The 13,456-nt window shown below is 40.1% G+C and overlaps 1 protein-coding gene across 1 annotated transcript in view; it reads left to right on the top strand.

The window, feature by feature from the left end:
- The window catches only part of MICAL2 (microtubule associated monooxygenase, calponin and LIM domain containing 2), a 529,879-nt gene that overhangs the window by 99,010 nt on the left and 417,413 nt on the right, over positions 1–13,456 (top strand). The window contains exon 2 of the mRNA XM_053689298.1: positions 11,347–11,700. Within this exon, the coding sequence (XP_053545273.1) occupies positions 11,437–11,700 (264 nt within the window). The 5' untranslated portion in view covers positions 11,347–11,436. The remainder of the gene's footprint in view (positions 1–11,346; positions 11,701–13,456) is intronic.

Below are 13,456 nucleotides of genomic sequence, written 5' to 3'. Positions count from 1 at the left end.
GTAGCGGTTTAAGATGGGGGTTCACATGGATACAGTGATTGTTGGGTTGTGGATGATGGAGAACATTTTCACTTTATCTTTCCTGACTAGCTATGCCACAGGCCTCCCTAACTCAGTCCCCTGCTGCCTGGCCCCTGCATGAAAATAATACTTTATCACATAATAAATCTCAATTTATGTCTGTTTATAGCCTGGTATTTTTTTTAACTCTTACACTTTACATAATACCTTGACTGCCAGAGTTTGCAACACTTCTGCAATATAGTCAATGGTTTTAAAATAAGCAAAATTGCAAGTATCCTAAATTCTGTCTTTTTTTTTTTTTTTTTTAAAATCTCCAAAGTTTGTTTGTAGATAATCCCTTTAATGCCCATTCCCCAGTTTAGCATAACCCACAGTTATATTAATATACTTTTTACCTCTGTGATTACCTTGTATCTAAGTCTCATTTGACAGCCCCCTGATCACATGACTTTTTATTTATTATCTATTTACTTGCATTTTAGCCAATTAGTGCTGTGTTGTGCACAATGTAATCTATATGGCCCACATGAACTAGTATTCTCCTGTTGTGAAAAGCAAATAAAAAAGCATGTGATAAGAGGCTGTCTGTGGTGGCTTAGAAACAGGCAGAAAATTAGAGGTTTAAATGTTATTAAGTATATTAATATAACCATGTTGGTTGTGCAAAGATGGGGAATGGGTAGTAAAGAAGTTATCTTTTTAATCAATAATAATAATTTTGGTATTGACTGTTCCTTTCAGTACAAACTTTGCAAAAGGAAGCTTAATATTTATACAGGATTTTAGTACTTTGTATCCTTTTCTGGGTCAAAATAAATAAATATGAAGAGTACAACTTACATGAAATTAAAGGGGAAAAAAAGGAGCAGTGTTTTTTTTTTCTTGTGTGTTTTTGTAAGGAGTGTCTAATTGTGGTTTGGAACTCGGGAACTGGGAGGAACCCTACATGCATTATTTTCCTTTTTTTGGATGAATATAGAGTACTTGTTCTTCCTTGCCAGAAGCTGTTAAATAAACAAAACCAAAAAAAAAAACTTTTACCACATCACAAGAATATCATCATTTAATAGTTGATTTCATGTTACATTGACCTAAAACAGGTGCAGCAGAGCTAAAAATTATACTTTAAAAAAAAATCAGCCAAAAACAAAGTACATTTAAATCATGTTTTCTTAAGTTTTGATGACACCACATTTTAAATGAACATTCTAGTGTAAAAAATAAAATACTCTATTTTGTTATAAAATGTTATTCTTAAAGAAAGTCTGCTTTTGTTAGTGTGTGTTTTATTCTCTGCAAATTCGTTTCAATATGTTGTCAAGATTGCGCTCCTCGTGCACTGCAGATGTGGATGTACCTCGTGAGCAAATTAGTCATTCATATGCGCCAATCGGTGGTTTTACCCGCATCCTTGAGTATAATGGGGGTGTTACAGGAATTAAATTTGACTTCACGTTTAACACTATTAAAGGTGTTCAATACATAGACATTTGTTTTAAAAGCTCTTACAAAATAGAGAAATTATTTTTTTACACTAAAATGTCCCTTTAAATTGTCTCTATCATTTTAAAATATTTAGTAATTGCTCGATTTATTAAGCCTTCTCCTCCCCTACGACTGAAGGTTCTCACAAGAGGACCTGCAGTCAGTATTTCTTCTGTTATGTGTGATCAGTCCACGGGTCATCATTACTTCTGGGATATAACTCCTCCCCAACAGGAAATGCAAGAGGATTCACCCAGCAGAGCTGCATATAGCTCCTCCCCTCTACGTCAGTCCCAGTCATTCTCTTGCACCCAACGACTAGATAGGATGTGTGAGAGGACTATGGTGATTATACTTAGTTTTTATGACTTCAATCAAAAGTTTGTTATTTTAAAATAGCACCGGAGCGTGTTATTACTTCTCTGGCAGAGTTTGAGGAAGAATCTGTCAGAGTTTTTTACTATGATTTTAACCGGAGTAGTTAAGATCATATTGCTGTTCTCGGCCATCTGAGGGAGGTAAAGGCTTCAGATCAGGGGACAGCGGGCAGATGAATCTGCATTGAGGTATGTAGCAGTTTTTATTTTCTGAATGGAATTGATGAGAAAATCCTGCCATACCGTTAAAATGACATGTATGTATACACTTCAGTATTCTGGGGATGGTATTTCACCGGAACTACTCTGTTAAAGGTCACTAATCCTTTTTAATAACTATTTATCATGTTAAACGTTTTTGCTGGAATGTAGAATCGTTTACATTGCTGAGGTACTGTGTGAATAAATATTTGGGCATTATTTTCCACTTGGCAGTTTTTTTGCTTTAATTGTGACAGTTTCGTTTCTCTTCACTGCTGTGTGGGAGAGGGAGGGGCCGTTTTTGGCGCTCTTTGCTACGCATCAAAAAATACCAGTCAGTTACTTTTATATTTCCTGCATGATCCGGTTCATCTCTGATAGATCTCAGGGGTCTTCAAACTTCTTTTAAGGGAGGTAAATTCTCTCAGCAGAGCTGTGAGAATTCTTATAGTGACTGTGAATAAAAACGTTGCTTTGTATTTTTTATGTCAAATTTAATTATTATTATTTTACTAATGGGAACAAACCTTTGCTAAAAGTTTTGTTGTTTTAAAGTTTGATGCTATAACTGTTTTTCAGTTCATTATTTCAACTGTCATTTAATCGTTAGTACCTCTTTGAGGCACAGTACGTTTTTTGCTAAAAAAAGATTATAACCAAGTTGTAAGTTTTTTGCTAGTGTGTTAAACATGTCTGACTCAGAGGAAGATATCTGTGTCATTTGTTCCAATGCCAAGGTGGAGCCCAATAGAAATTTATGTACTAACTGTATTGATGCTACTTTAAATAAAAGTCAATCTGTACAATGTGAACAAATTTCACCAAACAGCGAGGGGAGAGTTATGCCGACTAACTCGCCTCACGCGGCAGTACCTGCATCTCCCGCCCGGGAGGTGCGTGATATTTTGGCGCCTAGTACATCTGGGCGGCCATTACAGATAACATTACAAGATATGGCTACTGTTATGACTGAAGTTTTGTCTAAATTACCAGAACTAAGAGGCAAGCGTGATCACTCTGGGGTGAGAACAGAGTGCGCTGACAATGCTAGGGCCATGTCTGATACTGCGTCACAGCTCGCAGAGCATGAGGACGGAGAGCTTCATTCTGTGGGTGACGGTTCTGATCCAAACAGATTGGACTCAGATATTTCAAATTTTAAATTTAAATTGGAGAACCTCCGTGTATTACTAGGGGAGGTCTTAGCAGCTCTCAACGATTGTAACACCGTTGCAATACCAGAGAAACTGTGTAGGTTGGATAAATACTTTGCGGTACCGGCGAGTACTGACGTTTTTCCTATACCTAAGAGACTAACTGAAATTGTTACTAAGGAGTGGGATAGACCCGGTGTGCCGTTCTCACCCCCTCCAATATTTAGAAAGATGTTTCCAATAGACGCCACCACTCGGGACTTATGGCAAACGGTCCCCAAGGTGGAGGGAGCAGTTTCTACTTTAGCTAAGCGTACCACTATCCCGGTGGAGGATAGCTGTGCTTTCTCAGATCCAATGGATAAAAAATTAGAGGGTTACCTTAAGAAAATGTTTGTTCAACAAGGTTTTATTTTACAACCCCTTGCATGTATCGCGCCGATTACGGCTGCGTCAGCATTTTGGATTGAGTCGCTTGAAGAGAACCTTAGTTCATCTACGCTAGACGACATTACGGACAGGCTTAGAGTCCTTAAACTAGCTAATTCCTTCATTTCGGAGGCCGTAGTACATTTAACCAAACTTACGGCTAAGAACTCAGGATTCGCCATACAGGCACGTAGGGCGCTGTGGCTAAAATCCTGGTCAGCTGATGTTACTTCTAAGTCCAAATTACTTAATATACCTTTCAAGGGGCAGTCTTTATTTGGGCCCGGTTTGAAAGAGATTATCGCTGACATTACAGGAGGTAAGGGCCACGCCCTACCTCAAGACAAAGCCAAAGCTAAGGCTAGACAGTCTAATTTTCGTCCCTTTCGGAACTTCAAAACAGGAGCAGCATCAACCTCCACTGCACCAAAACAGGAAGGAGCTGTTGCTCGTTACAGGCAAGGCTGGAAGCCTAACCAGTCCTGGAACAAGAGCAAGCAGGCCAGGAAACCTGCTGCTGCCCCAAAGACAGCATGAACCGAGAGCCCCCGATCCGGGACCGGATCTAGTGGGGGGCAGACTCTCTCTCTTCGCCCAGGCCTGGGCAAGAGATGTTCAGGATCCCTGGGCACTAGAGATCATATCTCAGGGATACCTTCTAGACTTCAAATTATCTCCCCCAAGAGGGAGATTTCATCTGTCAAGGTTGTCAACAAACCAGATAAAGAAAGAAGCGTTTCTACGCTGCGTACAAGATCTGTTAATAATGGGAGTGATCCATCCGGTTCCGCGGTCGGAACAAGGACAAGGGTTCTACTCAAACCTGTTTGTGGTTCCCAAAAAAGAGGGAACTTTCAGGCCAATCTTAGATTTAAAGATTCTAAACAAATTCCTAAGAGTTCCATCGTTCAAAATGGAAACTATTCGGACAATCTTACCCATGATCCAAGAGGGTCAGTACATGACCACAGTGGATTTAAAGGATGCTTACCTTCACATACCGATCCACAAAGATCATCACCGGTATCTAAGGTTTGCCTTCTTAGACAGGCACTACCAGTTTGTAGCTCTTCCATTCGGATTGGCTACGGCTCCAAGAATCTTCACAAAGGTTCTGGGTGCCCTTCTGGCGGTACTAAGACCGCGAGGGATTTCGGTAGCTCCATACCTAGACGACATTCTAATACAAGCTTCAAGCTTTCAAACTGCCAAGTCTCATACAGAGTTAGTTCTGGCATTTCTAAGGTCGCATGGATGGAAAGTAAACGAAAAGAAGAGTTCTCTTTTTCCTCTCACAAGAGTTCCATTCTTGGGGACTCTTATAGATTCTGTAGAAATGAAGATTTACCTGACAGAGGACAGGTTAACAAAGCTTCAAAATGCATGCCGTGTCCTTCATTCCATTCAACACCCGTCAGTAGCTCAATGCATGGAGGTGATCGGCTTAATGGTAGCGGCAATGGACATAGTACCTTTTGCACGCCTACACCTCAGACCTCTGCAATTAGGCATGCTAAGTCAGTGGAATGGGGATTACTCAGATTTGTCCCCTACTCTGAATCTGAATCAAGAGACCAGAAATTCTCTTCTATGGTGGCTTCATCGGCCACACCTGTCCAGGGGGATGCCATTCAGCAGGCCAGACTGGACAATTGTAACAACAGACGCCAGCCTACTAGGTTGGGGCGCTGTCTGGAATTCTCTGAAGGCTCAGGGACTATGGAATCAGGAGGAGAGTCTCCTTCCAATAAACATTCTGGAATTGAGAGCAGTTCTCAATGCCCTTCTAGCTTGGCCCCAATTAACAACTCGGGGGTTCATCAGGTTTCAGTCGGACAACATCACGACTGTAGCTTACATCAACCATCAGGGAGGGACAAGAAGCTCCCTAGCAATGGTGGAAGTATCAAAGATAATTCGCTGGGCAGAGTCTCACTCTTGCCACCTGTCAGCAATCCACATCCCGGGAGTGGAGAACTGGGAGGCGGATTTCTTGAGTCGCCAGACTTTTCATCCGGGGGAGTGGGAACTTCATCCGGAGGTCTTTGCCCAAATACTTCGACGTTGGGGCAAACCAGAGATAGATCTCATGGCGTCTCGCCAGAACGCCAAACTTCCTCGCTACGGGTCCAGATCCAGGGATCCGGGAGCGGTTCTGATAGATGCTTTGACAGCACCTTGGAACTTCGGGATGGCTTATGTGTTTCCACCCTTTCCGCTGCTTCCTCGATTGATTGCCAAAATCAAACAGGAGAGAGCATCAGTGATTCTAATAGCGCCTGCATGGCCACGCAGGACTTGGTATACAGATCTAGTGGACATGTCATCCTGTCCGCCTTGGTCTCTACCTCTAAGACAGGACCTTCTGATACAGGGTCCATTCAAACATCAAAATCTAACTTCTCTGAAGCTGACTGCTTGGAAATTGAACGTTTGATTTTATCAAAACGTGGTTTTTCTGAGTCGGTTATTGATACCCTGATACAGGCTAGGAAGCCTGTTACCAGAAAGATTTACCATAAAATATGGCGTAAATACCTATACTGGTGCGAATCCAAACATTACTCCTGGAGTAAGGTTAGGATCTCTAGGATATTGTCTTTTCTACAAGAAGGGTTAGAAAAGGGTTTATCAGCTAGTTCATTAAAGGGACAGATTTCAGCTCTGTCCATCTTGTTACACAGGCGTCTGTCAGAAAATCCAGACGTCCAGGCTTTTTGTCAGGCTTTAGCTAGGATCAAGCCTGTGTTTAAAGCTGTTGCTCCGCCATGGAGTTTAAACTTAGTTCTTAACGTTTTACAGGGTGTTCCTTTTGAACCCCTTCATTCCATTGATATAAAATTGTTATCTTGGAAAGTTCTGTTTTTAATGGCTATTTCCTCGGCTCGAAGAGTCTCTGAGTTATCAGCCTTACATTGTGATTCTCCTTATCTGATTTTTCACTCAGACAAGGTAGTTCTGCGTACTAAACCTGGGTTCTTACCTAAGGTGGTCACTAACAGGAATATCAATCAAGAGATTGTTGTTCCATCCTTGTGTCCAAATCCTTCTTCAAAGAAGGAACGTCTTCTACACAATCTGGATGTAGTTCGTGCCCTCAAGTTCTACTTGCAGGCAACTAAAGATTTTCGCCAAACTTCTTCCCTGTTTGTCGTTTATTCTGGACAGAGGAGAGGTCAAAAAGCTTCTGCTACCTCTCTCTCTTTTTGGCTTCGTAGCATAATACGTTTAGCCTATGAGACTGCTGGTCAGCAGCCTCCTGAAAGAATTACAGCTCACTCCACTAGAGCTGTGGCTTCCACTTGGGCCTTTAAGAATGAGGCCTCTGTTGAACAGATTTGCAAGGCTGCAACTTGGTCTTCGCTTCATACTTTTTCCAAATTTTACAAATTTGACACTTTTGCTTCTTCGGAGGCTATTTTTGGGAGAAAGGTTCTTCAGGCAGTGGTTCCTTCTATATAATGAGCCTGCCTATCCCTCCCGTCATCCGTGTACTTTTGCTTTGGTATTGGTATCCCAGAAGTAATGATGACCCGTGGACTGATCACACATAACAGAAGAAAACATAATTTATGCTTACCTGATAAATTCCTTTCTTCTGTTGTGTGATCAGTCCACGGCCCGCCCTGTTTTAAGGCAGGTAAATATCTTTTAAATTATACTCCAGTCACCACTTCACCCTTGGTTACTCCTTTCTCGTTGATTCTTGGTCGAATGACTGGGACTGACGTAGAGGGGAGGAGCTATATGCAGCTCTGCTGGGTGAATCCTCTTGCATTTCCTGTTGGGGAGGAGTTATATCCCAGAAGTAATGATGACCCGTGGACTGATCACACAACAGAAGAAAGGAATTTATCAGGTAAGCATAAATTATGTTTTTTATCAAGCAGCGGTCATCACACATTATCAGATTGACAGCTCCTGTCCACGTGTGATTGGCTCTGCGTGGGCAGGGGGCAGTTTTTCATACAAGCACAAAATAGCGCTTGTGTGCAATGGTAAATTCCGGCAGCGGATTGCTGCCCGCCAGAGGCGAGCTGGGGCAGACAGGGGCGAATATGTACGGTATAAATCAAGCTTTTGATGTTATGAATTTGAAATTGTCTTAGTTATTTTAGTTACAAAAATTTACAAATACGTTTTTGGTTTCATGTCCCTTTAAGAAAAATTTTTGTAATGATTTTCTACAAACAAATACAATTGAAGGCTGTATGAACGTTTGTAAATGATCATAATCAACTCCTTAGTTAAAGGGATACTAAACCCAACTGTTTGTTTCAGATAGAGCAGGCAATTTTAGGCAACTTTCTAATTTACTTTTATTATCGATTTTTCTTTATTCTCTTGGTATCTTTATTTGAAAAAACAGAAATTAAAGCATAGGAGCCAACCCATTTTTGGTTCAGCACCCTGGATAGAGCTTGCTGATTGGTGGCTACATTCATGGTTCAGATAGAGCATAATATTTTAAACAACTTTGCAATTTACTTCTATTATCAGATTTGCTCCATTATCATATAATTATTTGTCGAAGGAGCCGCATTGCACTACTGGGAGCTAGCTGAATACATTGGGTGAGCCAGTGACAAGGGGCATATATGCGCAGCCATCAAGCATCTGCAGCTAGCTCCCAGTAGTGCATTGCTGCTCCTGAGGCTCCCTAGGTATGCTTTCAACAAAGGATACCAAGAGAACAAAGCAAATTAGATAATAAATGTAACTTGGAAAGTTGTTCAAAATTATATGCCCTGTCTGAATCATGAAAATAATTTTTGACTTTACTGTCCCTTTTAAGAAATAAACCCGTGCAAATGGATTAAGCGCACAGTTAAAGTCAGCTTTAGAGCAACTGCTACCACATCTGCTACATCTGATGAGCCAATGACAGTAGACATATGTATGTATCCACCAATCAGGCAGTTCCTAGATGTGCATTGCTGCTTCTGAGCCAAAGTCTCAGTAACATTCTCTATCTGAACTTTGAAAGTTACATTTTGAATAGTATGTCCCTTTAAAGGGACAGTATACACCAATCAGGATGAGCAGACACTCCCCCCCCCCCCCCTTAACTGCAAATGAAAAGACCCATTAGACAAACAGTAGCAAGCTTGAATCTGTAGACATCGGTATACATCTAAAACTTTGGGGCTTGGTTAGGAGTCTGAAAATCAGCACAATGTTATTTAAAAATAATCAAAACTATACGTTGTTACAAAACACTCCCAGATCGGCTAAATAAATCGCTCTTCTACAAAACTTTTATGCAATGAAATATCTAGTGTACAATGTCCCTTTCAGCTACAGCCTCTTAGACTATGTTCCAATGGGCACATCTGGCTGATTAGAGCTATTGTCTTCTACATTACATTTTTGCATATGAGATAACTTGTTTGTTCTAAAAAAAACAAATAAGCTTATTCTTTGTTATCTTAATCAGATCTCTGTGTGACTAATGTAAAACTGCAGTTATGTTATGTGTCACGGAATTAAGGGACAAAGGTTACACGGATAATAATCACATAAGTCTTCTGTGTTTAATAAATTATGCATTGTTTTAAGCATAATGTTTGAGTAATAGTTTTCCCTTGTTTATCTTTATTGTGTTATTAGTACTTTGTTTCCACATTACACGGACCATAGAGATACAAGGAAGATTATAGAAACTGATATATGCAATATATTATTACATTTCAGTAGTATAAAATATGTTTTCACATGAATCTCCTGTTTAAAGCTAAACACTTACTGAACACACAGATCTTCTGACATGTATTTAAAACATGAATTTGGATAAAAGGCTGCTTGCCAAAGGTGAGGTGTCTTGTCAGTCTTGGGCTAATGTTATTTTCCTCAGAGGGTGGAGTTTGGGATTGTTCAGGGGCAGGGTTACTTTCCTCAGAGGGTGGAGTTTGGGAATGTTCAGGGGCAGGGTTACTTTCCTCAGAGGGTGGAGTTTGGGAATGTTCAGGGACAGGGTTACTTTCCTCAGAGGGTGGAGTTTGGGAATGTTCAGGGGCAGGGCTACTTTCCTCAGAGGATGGAGTTTGAGAATGTTCAGGGGCCGGGTTACTTTCCTCAGAGGGTGGAGTTTGGGAATGTTCAGGGGCAGGGTTACTTTTTTCTGAGGGTGGAGTTTGGGATGTTCGGGGGAAGGATTACTTTCCTCAGAAGGTCGAGTTTGGGATGTTCGGGGCAGGGTTACTTTTCACAGGAGGTGGAGTTTGGGAAATTTGGGAAGAGGGATACTTCCACAAGGGGGTGGAGTTTGGGCTTGGCTGTCATTGATATATGGGCCTAAATAGGGAAAGAAAAGCAGCAAGAGGAGATGAGCTCCCAACTTGTGGCAACCACGTGAAAAAGCTCATGATTGTGTACCTAGGTGTATATGACTACTGCACTTTGCTGAAAATAGGAATAATAATGCAGGAAACTTTTAAAATCTATAAATATTTTTAAAATCTCATAAACAATAATACCAAATAGTTTACAAAAGGGAATATATTATTAACCTAATGTTTGAACCATTTCCTATGTATTTTAAAAGATTGTTGCTAACTTTCATTCTTATAGATGCCTTATGGACAGTGAAGGCTAAGGCAAACCTTGGAACCCCAGATGTTTCGTAACTACATTTCTTATGATGCTCAACTAGACTGCAAAAAGCCTAAGCATCATGGGAAATGTAGTTCCAAAACATCTGGGGGGGGGCAAAGTTAGCCCTCATTGCCTTAAGAAGTACTTTACATATCTGAGATAAGATCTTATTAAGCTGCAACTATATAGAATAATTATTTGCTACTTAATAAAATAGTAACTCACATAAATTATTATAGTATTAATATTTATTAAACTATGTTCTCATTTAAGATAAAGATGATCTTTATCATTGTTTCAGAATATTCAAACTAAAGAACACTTAATCTCAGTCTCTGATTTTACAGACTGTGTTCATATACAAGCTCCAAGTTTAAGAATTAAAGGGACATAAAAGTGTAAAAAATAAAAATGCTCTAAAATGTTGGAACATTTCATTATCACACTATTGCTTGTTTATAGCTGTGCTTTTCCTTTGCAAATGGGTTAAACACATATTTTAAGTCAGTTCCAGAGCAGCAATGCAGGAATGGGAGTGGAATGGGAGTGTATGTAGCCACCAACCACCAGTAAGATCCCAGTAGTACATTGCTGATCTTGAGTCTACCTAGCTATGATTTTTTTTAAAAAGGATACCAAGAGAACAAAGTCACTTTGACCATGGAAAAGTCTCTTAAAGTGTCATGTTCTCTCTGAATCATGAACGTTTTATTTTGACCTTTAAGCCCTTTTAACTCTTCTTGCCTTTGAAAAAAATCATGTATAACCTAGCATAGTGATAAGGGGGGGGGTGCTCTTTGTCTTTATATGTAGAGACTCCTCAGCTCACGTGAAAGCAAAAGCATGGAGCGTTTTTTTTAAAAACACCCTTGAATGAATTTTTAATAAAACATCTCTGGGTTGAAATAATTAAGAATGCATAGCTGTTTATATATTTGGTGTCATAAATAAATGTTGCTTAGAATATTCTTACTGATTGATATTACTTCAAATAATTTTCAATATTTAGTTTTTTTGCATTGTCTTTTTTTTTTTTTTTACATTCGGTATGAGGATAATCACCTTCTGATATCTCTATGCAGGTGTCACATGTGCAAGGACTAAGTAATCCCGTACGTCACACAGATGTGTCCTAAAAAACAAACATTTCATCTGAGCTGATTAAACTGAACATGGATGAAAATGAGGATGATAAACATGGCCAGGCTGGGCAGCTTTTTGAGAACTTTGTCCAAGCTACAACATGTAAAGGTACCCTGCAAGCCTTTAATATCCTGACTCGCCAACTCGAGCTGGACACTCGAGATCATAGACACTTTTACTCAAAGCTCAAATCTAAAGTGACAAGCTGGAAAGCCAAGGCTCTGTGGAACAAACTTGATAAGAAAAACGGCCATAAAGAATATAAGAAAGGGAAAACGTGCATTGGAACAAAGGTAAGGACATTAATAATATGCCAGCAGAGTGGCACCTAACTATTGCACTTTACATCATGTAGAGCTCACAGCAAAAAGCAGGAGTGCACTACTGAGAGCTAGTTGAAGACATCTGGTGAGCCAAAAGGCATATGTGTGTAGCCCAGGGGAGGACTGGCAACTTTTGACCAAGGGAGCAAGATCAACCTAGTGGCCCGGTTCCAACAACGCGTCACCCCTTTGAAAAAAAGGGGGATGACACGTGAAATACATAGCAAATTATAAAGGCTGTTGGCTGTTTAAATTAGCATTTTAATGAAAACTCTCTACCTGGGGGGTTGAAGGGGAGGGCCTCGACGATCCTCTGGCATCCACCCCAAGTAAACCTTGGGGAATGAGATTAAACCTCCCAGGTGGAGGTAAAAAAGATAGTGAAAATGGGGGAATTACAGTGCATGCTATATATGTTTGATGCGGTGACTTCGCACTCTGAGGGGATCAATGATCATACATCAGGCTTTACCCACAGCTGCTTGGGAAATGTCCGTTTGCACACGGGTAATCCTAGGATTACACAATATTTGACTACACATACACACACTGAGGAAAGAAATAGTTACTGCATCACATATTCAGCTTCATTTTTTTCACAAATACATATTTTCCTCACAATATTTCCCCGTGGCCCTATATCTGGCACAAGTCTCTGTGACACTTTCTCATTCTGTTATTCCTTCCCCCAACCTGTTTACCAAGTAAACCAGGGTAAAGCTGTTTAAGATGAGATGAAGGATTATTTGAAAGTTCAGAAAAGTTCAGAACTCTATCTGAATTATGTGAAAGTGGCAGTTTTATGGCATTTTGTTATGAATTGCAGCTGAAAGATCTGCTGTTAAAATGTTTGTATTTGCTTAGATGTGCTATTTAAATGAAATAAGGCCACATAAACAGGAAGTCTGAAGAGAAAGTGATCCTAAGAGCATTTGGGAATGTTAATAGGAGGTGGCACTAGCAGATGAGAGATAGCGGATGTCTGGTTGGAGATTGAAGAGGAAGCATGAGTTAAGCATAGGATACCAAGTGCTTGGAGGTTGCGTAGGGTAATATAGTGTTTGACATTATAGAAGGAATCGCATAGGCATACATGACATGCAGAGAGCAGTGATGAAGACATATGAAGGTCATTAGTTACATTTATTAAAGAGAATTCACTGGAGTGAGCTGGCAGATGCTCTACAGAAGTGCGCCACAAAGAGTTTATAGATTCAGCCATTGGTTGAAAGCAAGGCTTCGGCTCTGAATTCTCAATTTATTTAAACTTTACTAAATGATGATATTTGATAAAATGGATCTTTTGTGACACTGTAAAAAAGTTAATATTGGAGGAGATGAACAGTTAAGTTTTAGTGCTAATAGCTTGTGCAGCTGATCCCTAGTGGGCCACTTTGCCCCCAGACCCATGCTTGGATAATTTGACGGAACGGTCAAGCAGTCAGGAATTTACTACCTGTTTGACAGACTCAAAGATGATGCCCCTTTGTTTCAGGGCAGGTTATCTGCTGTCTGAGGTAAAATGGAAAGAGAACCAGCATTGGGAATTCTCCTATGTTCTCCTGATGATAGAATAACTTCCATTGTTGGCCCAGAGATGGATTGGGACATATAAGAAGACTTTTGTCTGTCACTTAATTTGTTTGGTTGCTCTCCACCTATCAGGTTACTGTACATCTATATTTGGATTGTGTCACATCTAATTAGAAATTCTGGTATGGTATTG

Source organism: Bombina bombina, chromosome 7 (assembly GCF_027579735.1).
Source record: "Bombina bombina isolate aBomBom1 chromosome 7, aBomBom1.pri, whole genome shotgun sequence".
Classification (NCBI taxonomy): Eukaryota; Metazoa; Chordata; class Amphibia; order Anura; family Bombinatoridae; genus Bombina; species Bombina bombina.
Note: the sequence above shows the minus strand (reverse complement) of the source record. Positions and strands in the feature narration are given on the sequence as shown.